General features: G+C 42.6%; 1 protein-coding gene across 6 annotated transcripts in view; it reads left to right on the top strand.

The window, feature by feature from the left end:
• LOC142488368 (uncharacterized) overlaps positions 1 to 22,806 on the top strand; it is a 56,870-nt gene extending 34,064 nt beyond the window's left edge. Inside the window, exons 1-8 of one of the 6 annotated variants that reach the window (XM_075588809.1) lie at positions 109 to 522; positions 6,476 to 6,536; positions 7,031 to 7,228; positions 13,387 to 13,500; positions 16,265 to 16,375; positions 20,643 to 20,780; positions 21,808 to 21,957; positions 22,282 to 22,806. In XM_075588809.1, the coding sequence (XP_075444924.1) occupies positions 7,057 to 7,228; positions 13,387 to 13,500; positions 16,265 to 16,375; positions 20,643 to 20,780; positions 21,808 to 21,957; positions 22,282 to 22,790 (1,194 nt within the window). In that variant the 5' untranslated portion in view covers positions 109 to 522; positions 6,476 to 6,536; positions 7,031 to 7,056 and the 3' untranslated portion in view covers positions 22,791 to 22,806. Of the gene's footprint in view, positions 1 to 107; positions 523 to 2,428; positions 2,450 to 6,475; positions 6,537 to 7,030; positions 7,229 to 13,386; positions 13,501 to 16,264; positions 16,376 to 20,642; positions 20,781 to 21,807; positions 21,958 to 22,281 lie in introns of those variants that run through there. The other 5 variants (XM_075588808.1, XM_075588810.1, XM_075588812.1 and 2 more) reach the window with 5 other exon arrangements.
• Positions 22,807 to 23,088: the final 282 nt, after the last annotated feature.

Raw genomic sequence — 23,088 nt, 5'->3', positions numbered from 1 at the left:
ATCAAATAAGCTTTATTGGAATGACAATGTGTCTAATGTATCAGCAGCTCCTGTCTGTTTAAATGCAAATTTCCTCAGCACAGAGCGGGGAGGGGGGAGGTGTGAGCACAGGAGGAAGTTCACAGCAAGAAGGGGGATAGGACACAAAAGGGAGAGGACACAGCTAGCAGGGGGAGTACAAACCAAGGGAGGTGAGGACATGCAGGGCGAGACGTCCCCTCCCCAGGTACAGACAAGGCTGTGTTATCATGCAGGAGAAATGAGCAGCTGCTGAGGGGCTGATAAAGGAGGGGCAGAGGATAAACGGGGCAGTAACCCCCATAAGGGTAGTGGGACTGTCCTCTTCTCCTACACAATAGGAAGCTTCAGACATTCATTAGCTGCTCACATCCCGGCCTCCTGAGACCTGCAGTCTGGGCAAATAGCCACTAATGTACTGGGCAGCAGGGGACTGGGACCAGTGAGGGAGGAATACAGGGAGTAATCACAGGCCGGCAGGACACACTCACAAGCAGCAACAAGGTAATCATCAGAATATAGTAATATATCTGCTTAACCCCTTTTTTCTTCACATGCTGTATACGTTTTCTGTGTAGCTGTAACAAATGTGTTCGGTTGGAAATGTTATTTCTTCATTCAGGGCTGCAACTTTGGGCTTTACGTTTTTATGCTTAAAAGCTTGGTGACCTGCGTAGTGATTTAGGCTGAGTCCATGGTGACTGCAGCTGTGCGGAGGCGCGCTGAAGCTGAGGGAAAGCGGGTGCTTTCCCTGGCCTTAGTTTGCGCGCTGTCGGGGGGGGGGGGGTGGCGGGCTGACCAGTGACGTCACGGAGCTGGTTCACCCTCATTGGGCGAACCGCTCACGTGACCGGCCCTGCGCTCCCGTGAGCGCCAAAACTAAAATTGAAGTGTTGCGGCCGAGCGTAAGCGCGCCTCAGCACGCTGACCATGCCCGAGGCCATAGTTGGAGTGACCGTCAATGTGAGTTTGGAGTCTCGGTTTTATTATTTTGAATTGATGGCGCTGTTTTATCTGGGGCAACCCAAAAAAACTGTTTGTATATGTATATTTGTATAGTGTGAACAATCTGCACAGAGCTTTAATAAAGATAGTTACATAGTAGATGAGGTTGAAAAAAGACGTAGGTCCATCAAGTTCAACCTATGCTAAATTTAGACAACAGATACTTTATCCTATATCTATACTTACTTATTGATCCAGAGCAGTGATTCCCTGGAGCTCCTTGAAGCAGTCTCAGGGGTTCCTCCTACGGACCACAGACCCCCCCGCCCCCCGAGGGGGTGGTGTTTTTTTTGTTATGTATTTTGTACGGTGGATTGAGTGAGAGTGGGGTAATTGACGGAAAGTAGGGCGAGTGTGAGAAGGGAGTGGGGCGGGAGGGAGTGAGTGAGGAAAAGAGGGAGTAAGAGTGAGACGCAAGGGATAAATACATGCATGGCTGGGATGGGGGGAGAGTTAGTGAGACGGATGGGAGAGAAATACATGGGTAGATTGTGGGAAATAGAGGTGGCTCGTGAGGTGGGAAATGTTGTGACTGACCTCTGTCGAACCTATTATGTGTCAGCCAGATAGGGGTTCCCCGAGATTTTTCGAAATACTTCAAGGGTTCCTCCAAACAAAAAAAAGGTTGGAAATCACTGATCCAGAGGAAGGCAAACAAAAAACTGCAGTGTCAAATCATCCAATGATATCTCATAAGGGGAAAAATAAATTCCTTCCTGACTCCAAGAATTGGCAATCGGATTAATCCCTGGATCAACATCCTTCCCATGTATACTTATTTGGTATATCTCTGTATACCTTTCCCATCTAAAAAGATGTCCAACCTTTTTTTGAACAAATCTATTGTATCTGCCATCACAGTCTCCATGGGTAATGAATTCCGCATTTGAACTGCCCTTACTGTAAAGAACCCTTTCCTTCGTTGCTGGTGAAATCTCCTTTCCTCCAACCTTAAGGGATGGCCCCGAGTCCTTAGTACTGCCCGTGGGATGAGTAGTTCTTTTGAAAGCTCCTTGTATTGTCCCCGAATATATTTGTATATAGTTATCATATCCCCTCTTAGACGCCTCTTTTCTAATGTAAATAAATCTAATTTAGCTAGCCTCTCCTCATAAGTTAGATTGTCCATCCCCTTTATTAATTTGGTGGCTCTTCTCTGCACTCTCTCTAGTTCCATAATGTCTTTTCTTAGGATTGGTGCCCAAAATTGTACTCCATATTCAATGTGTGGTCTTACTAATGCTTTGTAAAGGGGCATAATTATGTTTACTTCCCTTCCATCCATTGCCATTTTGATGCAAGATACGATCTTGTTTGTCTTTGCAGCTACTGCATGACATTGGGCACTATTGCTAAGCCTGCTGTCTACAAGCACTCCTAAATCCTTCTCCATCAAGGATTACCCCAATATATCTCCATTTAATTTGTAAGTCGCCTTTTTATTCTTGCATCCCAAATGCATAGCCTTACATTTATCTGTATTAAACCTCATCTGCCATTTACCTGCCCACTTTTCCAGTCTCTCCAAGTCCTTCTGAAGAGAAATTACATCCTGCTCTGATTCTATTATCTTAAACAATTTAGTATCATCAGCAAATATGGAGACTTTGCTCTCGATCCCAACCTCAAGGTCATTAATAAACAAGTTAAAAAGCAGGGGTCCCAGTAGCGATCCCTGAGGTACTCCACTCACGACTTTAGCCCAACCTGAAAAAGTTCCATTTATGACAACCCTCTGTTGTCTGTCCTTTAACCAGTTTTCAATCCAGGTGCATATATTATTACTGAGTCCAATTTTCATTATTTTGTACACCAACCTCTTGTGTGAAACCGTATCAAAAGCCTTTGCAAAATCTAAGTAGACCACATCAACTGCATTGCCCTGGTCTAAATTCCTACTTACCTGCTCAAAGAAACAAATAAGGTTAGTTTGGCATGATCTATCCTTCATAAATCCATGCTGACTATTACTAATAATTTTGTTTTCCATTAGGTATTCCTGAATATTATCCCGTATTAAACCTTCAAGTAGTTTCCCCACAATTGAAGTCAGGCTTACAGGTCTGTAATTTCCCGGTTATGATCTAGCTCCCTTTTTTAAATATAGACACCACATCTGCTTTACGCCAATCTTGTGGTACTGAGCCTGTGGAAATGGAGTCCTTGAATATTAAATATAATGGTTTGGCTATTACTGAGCTTAACTCCTTGAGAACTCTTGGATGCATGCCATCGGTGCCAGGTGCCTTATTTACTTAATTTTTTTCAAGTTGCTTATGAACTTCTTCCTCAGTTAACCAATTGTTCATTAATATGGAGGTTGTGGCTTCCTCCTGCGGCACTACTATTGAACTTGATTCTTTCCTGGTAAACATAGAGGCAAAGAATTTGTTTAATACCTCTGCTTTTTCCTTATCTCCAATAATCTGCCTACCCATCTCACACTGAAAAGGTCCTATATTTTCTTTTCTCATTTTTTTGTTAAGATACCTAAAGAACTTTTTAGGGTTGACCTTACTTTCTATTGCAATCCTTTTTTCATTATCCAAGGGAGGTATTAAGAATGTTAAATTCTTTGGCATTGAACATATTGCCATGCCAAAAAGACGTGGTGACAGAGAGAATATTCTCAATCAAAGAGAGATGTTCTGGGTTTTTACCCTGGATACCCTTTACCCTAAAGGGATTAATGTGGAGTGGGAACTCAAACATTTTCTGTGTGGTTAACCACTATCCACTTGTGGATTTACTGTTTCAGATCTTCCACTGTCATTTATTCTTCATGGTCTTGATCCAGTTCTCTTTCCCATTCCTATATCCATTTCATTCCTTCCCCCCCCCATCCTATTTACCTATATTCTGATATGTACTCAAGTGATTGCTATTCTCCATATATGTTGTTGCTTTTTCATGACAAATAAGTATATTATGCATTTAAGATGTTTATTATCATATTCATTGCAATTCAGTTTGCTTCTTCTGTACATGTTAGTTTTGACTTAGTTATGTGTGGTATGTTTTATATGTAAGTTCATTTTGTCATTTTGTTTGTCATATATGTCTTTTTTTATTGATCACAGTTTGTTTAATTATGTTCACTAATTACATCTTTACATATGTCATTTGTGTTTATAATGTATACGAATAGACATTAGTTTAGTGAACATAGTTCAGGTTTACCCACTTATCTAATTTACTAATTAGTACCAACAGCTGTGGGTAACCCTTTAATAATACCACCTCACATCATGGCAGATTACTCTTTGACAAAGCGCCCTGTGCGTGAAACGCGTCAGAGTACCTGCCAAGACTATCCATGTACCTGTTTTTAAGCTAATAAACTTTGTTTTTGATTTTTGAATCCTGCTTCTACCAGTTCATTTGGCTAGCTGTGCTCCGGTTTTCCCTTTGGGACTATCTACCCTCATACTGTACTTTACTGCTTTTTGCCTCTAAACTTCTTGAACGTCTTGTATTCTCTTGCTTGCTCCATCTTCTCACCTCCTATTCTCTCCTAGACCCTCTACAATGAGGCTTCCGCACTGCTCACTCCACCGAAACAGACCCTTAATAAAATAACTAATGACCTCCATGCTGCAAAAAAACAATGGTCATTACACTCTGCTCATATTACTGGATCTCTCTGGAACCTTTGATACTGTGGACTGTGACGATATGGGCAAGGAGGCTCTTATAATAAAGGTGTCTATCGCCTGGACGAATATACAGGATTGTTCTGTATATATATCCAATTGTGGCTCATCTTCTGGCCAAATATATTATGTATATGTGTAAACCTTTATTTTCTGTGAAAGTTATTTGTGCCTGTGTCAAAAACAAAAGGAACGGCGCAATACACATATAGTGAAGTATATTAAGTAAAATTATATTTAGAAAAAGGGGTAATTATTCCACGTACATAAAATCAGTAGATCATAGGCATGTTATGTGATCATCAGGTAAGTTACCAAACATCAGATCGGGACACCGGTCAGGAGCAGGGCCCTCAGATGAAAAGTCATGGGTGGTCTCTGGACGGCGTCTAATCCCCTCACGGATGGTGGCCTCTCTCACAAGCAGCACTATCAGTCCATCCCGGAGCATACGCCTCATCAAAGGAACCTCCCCGTGGCACGTGTAGAATTAGTCCCTCTTTGGTTCAGCCGTCACACAGTGTAACTTAATCAGTGGTGGGAAGTCCACGAGTTCATAAGATCACGAATGTAGTAAAGTCCACAGACCAAGATGCTATTGCTTTGGTACGTAGTAAAAGCCTCAGGCTAACACGGTCGGTGTAGTGCATCAGTCAGTGACGTCACAACTGTTGGAGCCGCTAATCAGCGTTTTACCAGAGAGACGTAACACTGAACTTGCGGCACACACGCAAAGTGTTCGGGGCTACAGAATTACTACTGCGGCTAAAATTAGCAAAAAGAGGGTAAAAACAATTATCCTACGCGTTTCGTAGCTGTACCGCTACTTCAGGGATTAATTGGACACTATCTCTGAGGCACTAAATACCTGCCGAACTTCACGCATTGGCTGGCTTGTCAATCACAGCCAATCGGATTGGCTCCGGCGGCATCCGTGTCAGCTGAAACATAATAACATAATAACATTTAATGCACAAGAGAAATACATTTATTTAGAAATATAATAAACTATATACATACGGCTCACAAGGAGTCTGTAATGAGGGAAACAGTTATTGGAAATAACCCTACACATACACAAATGCCCCCCATACAAAAACTGGTGGGAGTGGAGCACGCCGGTGGTGAGATGCAGCTGAAGAAAGCTCAGGATTAACCCTGTGTGGGAATTCAAAAACCCTAACAAATTCAATTGTTGTGATTTTTGGGCACTATTCGTCTTAATTGAGAACACGATGTGTGCCTTTTGCCTTGTATTGCACTTTTTCATCAAATTTTGGCATTTTCTTAATATATATATGTCACTGTTGATATCTTTTAGGAGCACCTTTTTATAGAGATAAATATTCTAAAGTATATGGTATTATAAAATATAATTTCCATTCGACTAAATCTATTTCCTTGATAGATTTGTCAGTAGACTAGTTCTGATTTTGACATTAGGTTATTTTTATTATAATGCTGTAAACACTCCTAGCGCATTCTGTTCTCTATTTATAAATCTCTTGCTATTCTTCTGGCTCTTGATCTGTGATTCTTCACAGTATACTGTATACTAGGTGTCTCCTGGAACAGGAATTCTTTCTGCCCCCTCTGTTTCACCCCACTTCCCTTTTTGCAGCTCTGCCTGCTAGTTATTTGTATGTAAGCTTCCCTGCAGCTTCATTCCTAGTGCAGATGGAATGGATACATTGTGTTGCCTTTCCATTCTCCAGTCTGCCAGTACAGTGGTTGCCCTGGCAACATCTCCAGTCCTCCAAGTTAATGGACTTTCCCATTCTCCCCGTCTGTTTTCACAGGTAGTTTAGCCTGACCCCTGACAAGCAGTACACACTTCCTTTACTTCCTGACTCTGACTGAGTGAGTACGTTTCATGTTACACTCTGGCAAGGCCATCTCCTTTTACCTGCCCTTAACTACAAACTCACAACTACATAACATCCACAAGTGCCTGTATTTACTGCTGCTTTTCTAATAAAGTGAAGGAAATTATAATAGGACTTGACGTGCTTTGGAAAGGGGGCCGAGTTAAAGCTAACTGGAGCTATTCACACTTCACACGTGACCCTGGCTTCAGGATAAGGTGGCTATGTTACATAATCCTGAAACATTGATGTATTTTGCACTATTTGAAATGAAGCACCTGTTTGAGGATGGACCATATGTTTTTGTTTTGGTGCCCCTGTCTTCCCGATTTTTTTTCTTTTTTTTGGGGGGGGGGGGGGGGGGGGGTTGTTTTTGTGTTAATGATTTTAGTTTTGAAAATATATACTAAATGCTGTATATTTGTCCAATAAAACAGATCATACCAATTGCATTTCTTAAAACAAAAAAATGTTTTCTCTTTTATACAGGCGCAGCTGACATCCAACAAATATAAATGAAGGAACCTCCTATAAGCACATCCAGGGGAGCGCTGCTCATTACCAGCATGGATCCACGCTTGTTAAGCACATCCAGGGGAGCGCTGCCCAAAACCAACATGGATCCACGCTTGTTAAGCACATTCAGGGGAACACGGCTCATTACCAGCATGGATCCACGCTTGTTAAGTGAGTACTGGAGATCTTTTGGTGGCTTTGAAATCTGTAAGGGGGGAATATCTGGTTATTTCGCCGTTATGCGAGTCAAACACCCAAGCAAATTCATCTTGTTTTCTTATAGAGCCACCAGCAGAGACAAATAGATAAATACTCTACACTGTGTTAAACAACAGCGCCATTATCCATTCCCCAGTGATGGGCACAAGTGCATAAAATAGTGAATAGATGTAGAACCCCAACTTGCCCGGCTCAAAAGGTAGTGGTTGCAGGTGAGGTAGTGTGGGAAGTGCAGGTGTTGTTGCACAGAGTCTCATTACCTTGTCAGGGTGCTGGCATCCTGGCTGACTGGTGGTGTAAGCTTTTCCGGGTGATTAGAAAGGGCTCCAGGAACTTTGTTTGGAGAAACAGGAAAGGGTCATACAGTCATACATACGAGAATCTTCCCAAAGCTCAATACAGATCCTCCGGGAGGCACACAAGGCTTCGGTCGCATCTTCATAGTCTCAATAGCATTAGGAACATGTCCTCCATTATGCTCAATGCCAGGAGTTCGCTCCAGACCCCAATAATGGGGGGGGGGGGGGGTTGGAGTGCGTAAAACGTGGGATTGCTGGTACAACACATCCCAATGCGGTGCTCCCCCCAGTGAGTCCCTGAACTAGCGCCCCCAGGTCATGATATCACCGCATCACGTTCCTCCGTCTGGCAAAGGGTGAGAAATAGATCTTGCACACAGCAGTGGCCCGTTTAAGATAAGGGGCACGGTTCCCTCACTAAGAGCATAAGAAAGGTGACCGCACATCTAAAACATAAAGTTGCACTCTTGGGAGAACTACATAACACTGTGAGACCCCCTCCTGGAAACCTCCTGATATTAGGGTCCTCCTGGGGTCTCGGGCCCAGCCTCCTATATTTATATCTCATAGGTCACCATATCTACAGGGGGAGTGTTATTTAGGGGTTCCTCACTACATCTCCGCACCCCATGTGACGGGGTGAGCGCCTTCTAGAATGGGGGCAGGCTAAACTTTGTCTGCTACTTTATTTAGCAACAATTATATATAAGGTCGCTACATTACAACAGCCCGCCTGAAGTTAACCCTTTATATACAGCATAGTAAGCCCAACAGGGGGGGGGTTACAGATGTAATAAACAGGTATCAATTCAATCGTGACCAGTGGATAGTGTTATGTGATAAGTGCAATAGAGATCACTCTTTTGGAACTGCTGCTCAAACCCAAGTGACCCGTCCCCGCAGTTCTCCGTGGGATGTGCGCAGATATTGTTCGATAGAAATAAGGCAACAATATGGTGCAGGATGTCGGGACTCTGTTCTATAGTTGATGCAGAATAAGGGATTTAAATTTGCATAGCCCCCCGCGGGTCAAAAGTGTGTGATTTTGTAGGGCAAACCAGACCCCTGGATCTTGCTTTCAAACTAATTTCAGCCGCGTCGCTCTCTGTAATAGGTCGATTCTCGCGACATATAATCGGACAGAAAAAAGGACCAATGGTGCAGATAGTGTAAACTTTTATATAAAAATTGAATGATAACTTAAAATTGTGCACTCACAAATTTTTTTTCAAAAAAATCTTTAAAACATATGTGAAAATATTTGGTAGGGGTAACAAAGCAGAGAGATTATTGGCTAGCAAACTAAGGCTGCGTCCATAGCAGGGGAATCCGCGCTCCTCCGCGATCACGCTGATGCTCGCCTGCCCGGTCAGCAGCGATCCCATGGACTGGCAGGCGAGCCAGCGCACGCGATCGGGAGGCAGGGCAGTGACGTCGCTGGGTCAGTAGCCCGCGACGCACCGACGTCACAGCGCCGTGACGTTGACGCTGGTTCACGCTGATTGGATGTTTTCAGCCGACAGCGCGCTGAAAAACAGCTTTGGCTGTCGGCTGAAAAATCCAACTCCTCAGCACGCCTGCGGACGCTCGCGTGAGCCCCCTCTCAAGGCATCCTCATTGAGGATGCCGGGGCTCAGCGCGGAGCGTCCGCACGGCTCAGCGCGGCCTGTCCTGCCATGGACGCAGCCTAAAAGGTCTGAGAGTTAAATCTCAAATCCCAGCAATTCGAACCAAATCAGGCTTAACAACGTATAATGAAAAAGAAATAGTTCAGGAACTCTCAAATTTGTACACTAAATTATACAACCTGGAACCGGCCAGAGAAGGCCATACAGGGTCCGAGGCAATCGACAAATACCTTGAAAAATGCAAACTACCAGTGATAACGGAGGAAGACTCCCAGATATTAAACAAAAGAATCTCACGAGGAACTTTCAGAAGCTATAAAACCGTTAAAAACAAATAAAACACCGGGCCCGGACGGCTTTTCCAACCTGTATTATAAAAAGTTCAGGGGGGGTGCTTTCTCCGTTTATTCTCGAGGTTCAATTCGTTTCGGGGGGAGGGGGGGGCTGAAATACCTGCCTCAATGTCAATGGCTAATCTAGCCATCATACATAAGGAGGAAAGAGACCCCCTCCAATGTGGAAGCTACAGGCCTTTCTCCTTACTGAATACAGATCTAATCATTTATTGCAAAATCCTAGCAAATAGATTGGCCCCGATCCTTCCAAAACTTATCCACTTAGATCAAGTGGGGTTTGTCCTGGGTAGGCAAGCCTCAGACAACACCCGAAAGGTCATTAATATAGTGAATCATGTGCATCTGACCGATACAAAGGCAATTCTATTGAGCCTGGACGCGGAAAAAGCATTCGATAGAATAAAATGGGCATTTTTAGATCAAACAATGTTAAAATTTGGATTTTCGGGCCCATACCTGGAGGGTGTTAGAGCCCTTTACAGAATGCCCACAGCCTATGTTAAACTTCCTGGGGTTGACTCAGATTCCTTCAAAATTTAGAAATGGAACCAGGCAGGGTTGCCCGCTGTTTCCCTGTCAGGGTCGCCTAGACCTCCTGCCTAGCCATAGCTTCTTTGTCCACCGGGTGTGCTGTTGCCTTCTGTTTGATCTGGGTTCCTCTGTCTGTGTGTCTTCTTGTTGCTCCTCTTTCTGTCTTATAGTTCTGTTTCCTGTCTGTTTTCCTCTGCCTTTGTTTCAAGTCAGACTCCTATGCACATGCCTCAGATCCTGATCTGTTCCTGTACCTGTATTTGATTCTGTTCGCAGTAAAGGCCCTTGCTGGTAATCTGGCTTATCCCTGTTTGTTCCCTGGTCTCAGTCCCTGCTCCCCGTTCTCAGCCCCTGCTCCCAGACCTGTTCCTGCCCCCCTGTCCTGTTCCAGTCTCCTCATTGCCGACCTCTGCTTGTTACCTGACTGCGCTCTCTGCCGCCTGCCTCGGACCCCTGCTTGTCACCCGACTTCGCTACCTGCCGCCTGCCTCGTAACCCTGCTTGTTACCCGACTTTGCTATCTGCCGCCTGCCTCGGACCTCTGATTGTGGCCCCTACTACGTTCCTGCTGTTCCGGCCACCGAGATCCTACCCGCCACAGGAGTCTCCCGTGACACTCCCCTTCTCTTCACGTATCTATCGAGCCCCTAGCGGCTACAATTAGGGAAGATCTAAATATTCAGGGAATTTAGATAGGCGAAATAAATTATAAAATCTCACTATTCGCTGACGATATAATTCTGTCATTGGCTAACCCGCTGATATCTCTACCAAATTTGCAACATCAATTAGAACAATTCGGAAAAGTCTCAGGATACAAAATCAACAATGATAAATCGGAGGCCCTAAACCTAACTCTACCAGACCTGGAAATTAAACTGTTGCAAGCAAACTTTAACTGTAAATGGAGAAATACACTTATATAAAATATTTGGGAATCCAGATAACAAGCACATACCAGGCTCTATACAAAAATAATATTCCTCCCTTATTTGAAACTATCAAAAAAGACCTGCAGATGTGGGATGGTTACCAGATTTCCTGGCTTGGCAGAATAGCGGCAGTAAAAATGAATATCCTTCCCAGATTACTGTACCTCTTTCAGACACTCCTGACAAAGTCCCACACTGGGAGCTAAAATACATCCAAAATAGGTTTTTCCAATTTATATGGAACAATAAAAAGCCAAGAGTGGCAAGGTCGGTAATGCTAGCAATAAGAACAGGCGGAGGCATGGGGGCCCCAGATATCCTCAAATATTAATCAAACAGCCCTCTTAAAACAAGTAGTAATGTGGAACAGTGACCCAGCAACATGCTGCTGGTTGGTGATCGAGTCGAACTATGCGGGCTCCCCCTCCCTGGCGGCAAAACTCTGGAACTGCTCGGAGGGAGAAGGTCCGACAGGAAGATTTTAAGCTAGGATCGATGAGATGCACATGGGAGATCTGGTCTAAAAGCAGAAAAAGATATTCTCTTTCCACGTACCCTTCCCTACTCGTTCCAATTAAAAACAATCCTAGGTTCCCCCCCGGGATGTTCCCAAAAATATGTGGAGCAACTAAGGAAAATGGATATCTTAGTGGCAAAAGACCTAATAGAAAGGGGGAAGATCCTCCCGCTTCAAGAATTGAAACAAAAAACCCAAAGACAGGATCTGCATTTTTTCAGTTATTTCCAGGATGAGACATTTCCTGCAACGATATCCCAAAATTTACAGACCTCCCAAAATGTAAAAAAAATATGCAAGGAAGGTGCATACAAGAGAGGATTAATCTCGAGAATATATGCGGAACTAGCAGCTTGCGCAACTTCCAAATCCCACACTTATATGCTGAAATGGGCTGAAGACCTCAATATAGAAATGGATAACGACGATTGGAGGGATATCTGGGAATCGGCAGCTAAAACATCAATCTGTACAACCCCGAGTAGACTGAGCCACATCTTCCCGGTCTCCCAGATCTCTGCTGGAGAGATGCAGTTTGAGGGGGGACATGGCACACATTTGGTGGACATGCCCGCGTATACAAACATGCTGGGCCATGATACAAAATATGGTGTTCGAAGTCACAGAACGGAGGATACCAGTAGACACTTTGACCTATTTGTTGGCTTAACCGGTTGACGGCCTCCAGGCTCCTATGGGAAAACTGATCTCTTTTATATTCACAGCGGCGCTCTATTGCAGCAGCGGGGAAAATGTAAACCCTCCCTCTAAACGCGCAGTGATTAAAAGAGTAAATAATGTGAAACTTATGGAGGAACTCTCAGCCCAATGGAACCAATCGTTAGGCCGCTTTTATAAGGTTTGGGTGTTATGGCCGAAAGATTAAAAATTCCCCAAAATAAGAATAGTAGAATCAGTCTGATCCCCAAAGCTGAGTCGGAAGGGGGAAGGATGAGCAGACAGAGATGGGTTCTCAGGATATGCTGACCAGAGGAGGGTGGGGTAGTCCCCTCCCCTCCCCATCCCTCCCCCCCCCATATTTTTTCCCACCCAACCTCCCCTCTTTTCCCCCATCCTTCCCTCTTCCGCTCTTCTCTTTTCTCTCCTTTCCGTCCTTCTCTTTTCCAATGTAATGGAAAATGAAAGGTTGCCTCTCGGAACTGTGATTCTCTGCCAAACCTAATAAAAAAAAAAAAGATTGATACAAAAAAAACCATGTGAAAATCAATGGAGACATCTGTGAGAGTTGGTTCCTGGCTCGAGAGATCTCACCGCCACCTTGGAAGTGTTCAGCGTCGTCCTCGGATCACCTGCACCACTTTAGGTTGCATGCTTCCTGGCTCGGTGCCGCTCGCTCATCCTGCTGTCAAGCACTCGATCATAGACTCGACACATTTCGCTCACAGCTTCGTCAGAAGTCTCATGTTGGACTATCGCAGGGGATGCCTTGTATATACCCTCTGCTATTCTTCATTTAGTTAATAGGTTGATTTGATTTTGCTCTTAATTAACCCATTCATCTCCAAATTGGTCTTCCAACATTTAAACAAATCTTTTCTAGTTGTTTATAAACCTTATGGGGACTTTCACGGGGGAAAGCGTAAACCCAGCATACCCATCTTTATACTGTAGCTAAAGGTACATTATACACTGAAACAATTGGGTGGCAATGTATTGAATACCAGCAGGTAGGATATGTCTTCAGCTCCAATACATTTGCTGTCAGATGGGCTTGTAACATTTCTGTACGACATGTATTGTATTATATTATATCAGAGGAGGTGATATCACAAGAAGAGCCCGCACTCCCAGCTTTACATGATGGATTTTCCTTTTCTCTTTGCCAGGTTTCCCAGTGGTTGTGTTGGAGAGGTTAGAGATTAAGTCAGAGACAGAAGAGGCCGACACTGAGGATAATCTGACCACAATAAAGAGTGAAATAGATTCATTTCCTGTTGGGGGTAAGTACCCGGACACCCTCACTTTTCTTTATTCAGTTTGTTTATAAAATGCATTGATATGTTTGCAATTTTCGGGGGGAAAAAATGACGACATAGAATTATAAGCTACACTTTTGAACACGTGTGATTTGTCTAGGGCTGCGGCCACGTCACTGCGTGCACTTGTGCGTGGGAGCGCCTGGCGGCGCCTTCCCCAGTTTCAGCTGTGATCTAGGGGTCGCGATGGGACGCGCGTCCACAGAAGAGCAGGGGGAGCAAAGACAAGATTTACACAGAGGCTGCCAGGACTGATCTCCCTGACACTTGGGCTGCGGTCCCAGTGCACACGCGCCCGGCGGGGGGGGGGGCGGCACGTGCACAGCGCTGCACACGCAGTCCTGGGAGGGAGAAGTTGAGACGGGAGAGGGCGTGGCGGGGGGGTTTGCGGGCGTGGCCATGACCTCACGCGGCTGGTTCGCCCTCATTGGCTGAACCGCCGGCGGGGGCGTGGCCACGGCTCCGTCGCAAGTTCTTTTTTTGTGTGTGGAATCTTGCAGTACAGCGCGGCTGCTGAATGCGCCGACGCATGTAGTCGGCCCTGAGTGACTGGGGGGCCGGTGCTTGCGTGCGCTGTGGCTGTCACTGGGACCGCAGCCGAAGACGTCAACCAGCAAAATGATATGATCACCGTGTTCACATAACACCGTGCCGGAGATCGCAAAAAAGAAATCGCACCGTCTGACTTTTTCAATCATTTATTATCCCAATATTTATTTATTTTTTGCTTTAAATACCATTATTAAGAACAGATCATTTTTGTTTTCTCTTTTTAATTTTTTTTTTTGCTAGATTTTACCTAACAGATACTTTAAACAATACATTCACATTTTTGTTGTTGTTGTGGTAATACAGTTTTCTATAAAGGCGTATTCATTATTTTGTTAATCTAGGACTTGAGTATTATTATTTTTTTTAAGTACTTTGAATGAATAGTTTTATTATTATTATGACCTGCCTACGCTGATGTAATATATATATCGGGATGGCAGAGTGTCCTGGTGCGGGTGTCCTGCAGCAGCTGCCTGTGCCTGGCGCTCGGGGAGCTGCTGAAGGATGGCATGGTTGGCATGAGGCGCGTGGCAGGGGGTACTGCTGAATCTGGTCAGCAGCAGCAGGTGATGCCTCCAGGCATCCAGAAGCAATGCTGCCCCCGGTGGACACCGTGTCCGGGATCAGGCTCTATTGTACATACCGAGGAGTGAGTGAGTGAGTGGTGAGTAAGTCGGTTCTTGTGCCAGTGATTATGGGGATACATCTAATTAGGTTCAACAGTGTTATAACATTACCGTTTCTTAAATATTTGTTTTATTTGAGATGTACAAAAATCAATAGATATGACTGCTCACCTATATATGTTCTGTGTCCTGAGTATAAAGGTAGGTGCAAGCGAGGTAAATGATAGTACAGAGGGAACCTAAAAGAGACGAGTTCAAAGCACCCCACTATTGGCACTCATTACCATTATTAACAATTAGATTCTCCTTTTAGCCAATAGCCAGACACCTATCAGGGAAATAGTGAGCAGCAAAAACCAAAAAGTTTTATTACAAATATAATTTGTACTCTGTAACTGACAGAGGCGCCACTGTGTGGCAGGAATTATTTATTGGTGTATGGCTGATTTATCCTCTATTATGAACATATGGTAAATGATAGACTTTAGAACCCATATTGACAGTCTTTACTCTGCCTACAAGTGTACACTCTGTTTGCTGGTTTAGGGTGTATACACTCAGATATATCCATACTATGGAGCAGTCTCTGATGAGCATGAGCTGCTGATTTGTATCTAATGTGGCACAACTTTATAGCAGGGATTCTTTGGTAAATCCTGGGAAATATCTATCCCAACAGGGGAAACCCATGTTCTGGTAAAAGCTATTCTGTGACAACATTTTATTGCTATGTAGCCTATTAACTAATACCGATCTGCAATCAAGTGTATTAACACTCCTACTGACAATAAATAGTAGGCACCGCCTGATACAATAACCGCCGGGGTAATAGGGTGATTGTTCTGACTACTGTATCAGTAACAATACCCTATTTCTCTCCACCACTCCTCCGAGGGGAATTTTACCATTTTTAACCATTTAATGTGTAATTATATTTGTAATAAAACTTTTTGGTTTTTGCTGCTCAACATTTCCCTGATAGGTGTCTGGCTATTGGCTAAAAGGAGAATCTAATTGTTAATAATGGTAATGAGTGCCAATAGTGGGGTGCTTTGAACTCATCTCTTTATTTGAGATGTAGCAATGTCAATATAATGTATTGGTGGCTACGCTGTGTCCCGTGGCACATATCACTACCCCGTGCCCCGTGGCACATGTCACTACCCCGTGTGTGGAGGGGGTTGGGTTACCCTCATACTGGTAAGCTTTCCATTCTCATTACATTGGTCTCTTAATTTTCAGTGGATGTCATTGGTTTAAAAGTACTTGCCTCTCATTGGTTACAACGATCTGTGCTATCATTGGTTGACGGTCAGCCATGTGACTCCGCGCCTTCCCTACATGCCATCGCGCTTTGTAAGCGCACGCACACGCGGTGACCGGTAATCATGGGTGAAAAACCACTCTCGGCACTCAAAGGGTTAATAAAAAAATCAAACCAATCACATCACCCCTCAGGAATCAGTATAAAGTATTTCTGTGTAGGGATATCACAAGAAGAGCCCCCACTCCCAGCTTCACAGGATGGCTTTTCCTTTTCTTGTTGGCAGGTTTTCCAATGATTGTGCCGGAGAGGTTAGAAATTAAGTCAGAGAGAGAGCCAAACACTGGGGAACATCCGACCCCAGTAAAGTGTGAAACTATTACATTTACTGTCGGTGGTGAGTACCTCAACATCCTTTTGCATTGACTGATGGTATCTTGTTACAAGTAGGAGGAAAAAAAAGGAGATTCTCCGGCGCGTGGTTCCACTCGTGATTCCAGGACACGTAAAATAAAAGAGAAAAAAAAAAACACAATGAGGAGTGGTCAAAGTGAAGCAAAATATAACTTGATTAGTTCATGCAGGAAATACACTCACATTAAAAAGTAGCTCCTTAGGAGGGATGGGAGAAAAGTTCCTGATGGTTCCTCAAAGTATAAGAGGGAGAGAGAGAAAATATAGTGTAACACCATTTATTAAACAATAAGTATAAAATGCATGCATTCCCTCTCAATGCTTTATATCGTTGGCTGTTTGTGAGTTTTCAATCTCTTATTTTACTTATTATTTTTTTACTTTTGAATGGAACCACGTGCCGGAGAATATCCTTTTTTTTTTCTATTACTGATACTGTTTGGAGGTTGGTGAATCACCTCTAAGAACTCTGGCAGCAGGACTTCACTGTGTGCGGGACTGAATATTTACATCCCTTTATGGTTGGCGCTACTATAACCCCCTTTATATATTTGTTACAAGTAGCATGGTAACATTTAGCAAATATAGAGAGTTAAAGCTGCAGTTCAAGCTCCGTTTTTAAAATATATATGTATATTTTTTCCCCCTTCAATATGTGCATCAATACAATCTGCACACTGACCAAGTGATTAGCTAAGCTGCAGATCGATCCATTCTCCTGTAATCGATCGCTTGCTCGGGGCTATTTTAATTCAGTTCTTGCATAGCATTGTGGGGAATGTAGTTCCTGGACTATGATTGACTGGGCAGTTACTAGATACAATTGGTTCACTGCTAGAGAGAAGGGGAAGGGGCTGTCACTTTGGAAATGCTTTCTATGTTAGAAACATTAAAAATATCTTTTAAAACATTTTTTTTATTTTTAAATGCTACAAGTATTTTCTCATGGCGCAGAACTGATTTATTAAAAAAAAACAAAAAAAACACGTGTAGGATATTGCTTGAATTGCAGCTTTAATGGTGACTTAGTCCCCAGGGCTGAGGTGCTGTGCAATAAGCCACATGCAGCAGAGTTTGATCAATTTGTCGCTCTCCATTGAGTATAATGTTGGAAATGCAGTTGTGGATCTGAAGATCAGTGGATGGGCTGGAACACATTTGGAAAAAACTGAAATATTGTTGTACTTTTCTAATGTTCTCCTCCCCCCCCCCCCCGTAGAAGTGCGTGAAACGGTCTGTCAGTTTTAGATGACGTCACGACGGTGACGCTGATGGTGGAGTTGCGGTGCTAAGAGCCGTACAACTGAACTCTGGTTGTATGGCGAGAGAATTTCATGAATATTGAGTATTATGCGCTCTGTGTTTTATGGATGCTGGTTCAGCTATATGCTGCAATGTACAGACTGACATAGAAACACTGCAGATAATAGAGGCGCACTATAGTTCTATGTGGGACTTGCCATACTTAACCCTATAATACCTGACAGTCCTGAATAATGCTGGACCTTATTATGTTGAGGATCACATCAATGGAAACTAATCTCTATTGAGATCAGGCACTTTTATTAAGGCTAAACACGCTGTTGGCTACATGACAGTTGATACATGGTTAAATATACCAAGCCTTCTTAAACATTGGTACCTAACCTGATACTCGGATTTATATTATTTTATTGTGGTACAGACACTATGAAAGGGGAATCCTGTGACACATTACAGGGATGTTCCTCTGTTCTTGTGATATGTGATACCTTTAGCAACAATGTTGCTTTGCGTACACTTACTGTGTAAATTCACAGCGAACATTTGATAAGTGTCAATGTGTGTCTTGTTGTGATACACCCTACATTTGTTCACCTTAACTGAGATATAGTTGTCCTAAATGAAATATTAACACTAACACTATATGAGATGATAGGATATGCTTTTATTCCTAATATAGGTTGATTGTACCTTAAGTGGCTACGTGTGATCTAGCAATTATTAACCCCTTGAGGTGCGTTTTCCATTTCCTTACAACTGGGCATAATTTGTGGACCCACTTGCCCCCTCTACTAGCTCCCGCACCACCATGTGTTTTATCTTCACATTATGTATATATACCCTCACATCCATATACTCCCTTTTTATGACCAAATGGTGTGTGTTTGTATCTATATCAAAAAATTGTATTGGTAGACAGCGCCTATTGCAAAACAATTAATAAATTAATAATAAATAGTCGAGAAATTCATATAATCATCAATCCTGCAACAGACCATAAATAACACACATATGTCTCTGTAAAGCGCTACGTAAAACTAGCAGCGCTATACAAGAACAAACAATTATTATTCATATTGAATTGCTATATAGATATCTATATCTATATATATAGATAGATATCGAGATAAAATATATAGATATATAGATAGATATAGAGATAGATAGATAGATAGATAGATATAGAGATATAGATATACATGTAGCAGGCACAGGTCTTTGTCCCGTGGAGCTTACAATCTGTGTTTTTGGTGCCTGAGGCACAGTGAGATAAAGTGACTTGCTCAAGGTCACAAGGAACTGACACCAGGAATTGAACCAGGTTACCCTGATTCAAACTCAGTGCCAGTCAGTGTCTTTACTCACGGAGCCGCTCCTTCTCCCTATGGCCTATGAAGGGATATTGAGACCCTGGGATACTACATTTCCCCACACAATCATTGTCTTCCATGAGTGCAACCTATAAGAGATTTTTTTGGGCTGATTTCTCTCAATTAACCATTTACTTATTTTTGTACCGATATCCCAATGTTTAGTAAAAAAAAACTCTGTAATCTTAGGTGCCATTTTAATAAACTGACTAATGAGTTGTACATATTCCTCCTCTATTTGGCTAATAGACCACGAGATCCCGAAGATGAGCGTTTTTGTCTCTCTACAGCAGTATCAATAATGTTCAGTTATATTGTCTCTCTCTATAATATATATATAATCTATAATCTATATAAATTATATAATAATATATATATATATATATTATAGAGAGAGACAATATAACTGAACATTATTGATACTGCTGTAGAGAGACAAAAACGCTCATCTTCGGGATCTCGTGGTCTATTAGCCAAATAGAGGAGGAATATGTACAACTCATTAGTCAGTTTATTAAAATGGCACCTAAGATTACAGAGTTTTTTTTTACTAAACATTGGGATATCGGTACAAAAATAAGTAAATGGTTAATTGAGAGAAATCAGCCCAAAAAAATCTCTTATAGGTTGCACTCATGGAAGACAATGATTGTGTGGGGAAATGTAGTATCCCAGGGTCTCAATATCCCTTCATAGGCCATAGGGAGAAGAAGCGGCTCCGTGAGTAAAGACACTGACTGGCACTGAGTTTGAATCAGGGTAACCTGGTTCAATTCCTGGTGTCAGTTCCTTGTGACCTTGAGCAAGTCACTTTATCTCACTGTGCCTCAGGCACCAAAAACACAGATTGTAAGCTCCACGGGACAAAGACCTGTGCCTGCTACATGTATATCTATATCTCTATATCTATCAATCTATCTCTATATCTATCTATATATCTATATCTCTATATATTTTATCTCGATATCTATCTATCTATATATATATATAGATAGAGTGGTCGACAAATCACCAAAAAATCTACTCGCCGAACAAAAAAATCTACTCGCCACCTAGTACCACACGTGTGCTGCTTGGGCCAATAGGAGCTCGCCACGATGTTAAATCCACTCGCCCGGGGCGAGCAAATGTATAGGTTTGTCGTGCAAATGTATAGGTTTGTCGAACACTATATATATATATATATATATATATATATTTTTTTTTTTCTTTGGAACTGGCCAAAAGTTGCAGCATATTATTTATCCAGTGTGAGAATGACTTTTTGCATGTAAATAACATTGACAGTTCCCAGTTTGGGGACAGATCACATACCTGTATATAGAGAGATATATAGATAGCCTGGAAGGGATATCATGTTTTCTTGTCGTTGTTAGTTGTAGATCTTCTCTTGAGTTGCTAATTTAAACGGCATATATTAGAAGATTGAAGGACATCCATTTACTAGAGGCTACAATTTTAAAGTCCTAGGTGTACAGTAAAGAGAACTTTTTTTGTTAATTAAGTAGTGGTAAAGTAAATTATGCACAGTATTGTTTATTAGTAACTTGCTTTTAATCATTGTGATGTACAGATTGCACAATGTTTTCATTCTGTATTTGTGTTTACTTCTGTTAGAGAACGGCCTGAATGAGGAGCAGAACTGGAGCTCTGACATGTCCAGAAGCTGTCTGGCTCCCCGCCTCCCAAGAGTGTCAAAAAACAATGAATACTTTCGCATGTTGGACATGCAGAGGGATCCAGTGGCGTATCATGGTGAATATACAGGTCTTGTACAGAACACAGCACAGACTGACTCCAAGTATGAGTCAAGCAAAACATATGAGAGAGATTCAAGAAGAAGCCATGGTGCTCAACAGCTTGTCTGCTTTGAGGGTGGATAAAGCTTCTCACTGGATAGGAACCTTGCCTCACACCTTTGTGTCCAACCCTTTACCTGTAAAAACTGTAGGAGACCTATTTCACTGAAGGAAAAACTCCTTTCACACCAGAGTATTCACTCAGAGGAGAATCCTTTTAATTGTACAGAGTGTAGGAAACAGTTAACTACTAAGAGCAGCCTCCTCAAGGACCAGAGGATTCATACAGGGGAGAAACCTTTCACATGTGCAGAGTGTGGGAAACAGTTAAGAACTAGGAACTGCCTCCTCAATCACCAGAGGCTTCATACAGGGAAAAAACGTTTCACATGTACAGAGTGTTGGAAAGAATTCAATAGTATTGGATACTTCCGCAGTCACCAGAGGGTTCATACATGGGAGAAACATTTTACATGTGCAGAGTGTGGTAAAATCTTTTCACAGAAGCACCACCTCCTCGAACACCTGAATATTCACACAGTGGAGAAACCTCACACATGTACAGAATGTGGGGAAAACTTTTTACAGAAGCACGACCTCCTTACACACACGAGGATTCACACAAGCGAGAAACCTTTCACATGTACAGAGTGTGGGAAACAATTCAGGGAAAAGGGCACCCTCCGCAAACACCACAGGACTCACACAGGGGAGAAACCGTTCACATGTACAGAGTGTGGGAAACAATTCCTTCTTCGGGACACCCTCCGCAAACACCAGAGGAAACATACAGGGGAGAAATCTTTCACGTGTGTTTATATAGTGTGTGAAACAATTCAGTATTCCAAGCAGCCTCCTCACACATCATTTTAGGCGCCACCTGGTTCACCATCTTCTATACAGATACATATACTGATATACAGAAGGACAAATGTTTGTAATATTGAAAACTCATCTGCACTATTTTGTTCTTGTTCTTCCAGAATATAGAATGGATAATTCAAGCATTGAGCGTATGATTTCGGAAGTGTACAGAAGAGAACCGTTGTGGAATCAGCGCACTAGAGCGTACCACAACCGATTCATCCATGAGAAATTATGGCAAGAAGTTGGAGATATATTCTCCATTACCAGTAAGTATATTATTGTAATAAGTTGGAAGTAGTGTAAATGTGTACTGGTAGAATGCTTGTGCCATAGCCTATTGTAGTGGTAATGTTGAATTGCTGCTTGTACTATAAGCTGAAATTGTTTGTTAAATGGTGCAAGGCTTGTGCTATTGCCTTCATAGAGTGAAATGTATATTTTCAGAATATGGCCACGATATGTTAAAATAGTGTATAATGTTTCATTGCAGAAGGCTTCGCCCGATGCACACAATTGTATTAGAAAAATGTATCATGCTAATAGCTTTACCATGTGATGTTAATGTGTGTGTTGCACTATTTTTTTTTAAGGCGACGTTGCGAAAAAAAAATGGAAGATTTTGAGACATACTTTCGGGAGAGAACTCAAAAGACCGAAACCTCCGCGCCCAAGAAAAGCGGGAACTCGCGGGCGTAAACATTCTGCGCCCTGGAGATTCTTCCAAAGTATGTTGTTCCTGAAAGATCAAATTCTGCCGACACTGGCGGAATCGAATCTGCTATACACATCATGTAAAAGAGAAGCAAATTTGGGAACATCTTTGGCTCTAACGAAAGTCGAGAATTCGTTGTGCGATAGTGCGATATCCACCGAGCCGCAACCACAAAAAAGGCCCTCTTCAGAATGTACAAGCCAAGTGATTCCTCTGGAGGGGAAGAAGTTGGAAATGATAAAAAATGTGTTTACTGCAAAATCCGACGAGGACTTAGATTTTTTCAAAACCCTTCTTCCTCATATGAAGGGTATGGACCCTGTTAAAAAATTGAATATACGAAATGAAATACAATCTGTTGTATTGAGGGCTGCACAAAAAAAATGACATTATGACCACCGTTTGAAGTATTGTATTGTATGTCTTTATTTATATAGCGCCAAAAGTGTACTCAGCGCTTCACAAAGAATACAGTACAGGGAATTATAATAATACAATCAGTGCAGCAAAATCAGGCAATAGGAAAGGAAATCCCTGCCCCGAAGAGCTTACAATCTAAGAGGTTTGATGGGGAATTTACAGAGACAGCACGTGAGGGAATAAGTGCTGTAGATGGCAGTGCTTGGTCACAATGGGTGGTAGGAGTGGCTGAGTGGGACAGTAACCATGAGTGCAGGCTATTGGG

Source organism: Ascaphus truei, chromosome 2 (genome assembly GCF_040206685.1).
Source record: "Ascaphus truei isolate aAscTru1 chromosome 2, aAscTru1.hap1, whole genome shotgun sequence".
NCBI lineage: Eukaryota > Metazoa > Chordata > Amphibia > Anura > Ascaphidae > Ascaphus > Ascaphus truei.
Note: the sequence above shows the minus strand (reverse complement) of the source record. Positions and strands in the feature narration are given on the sequence as shown.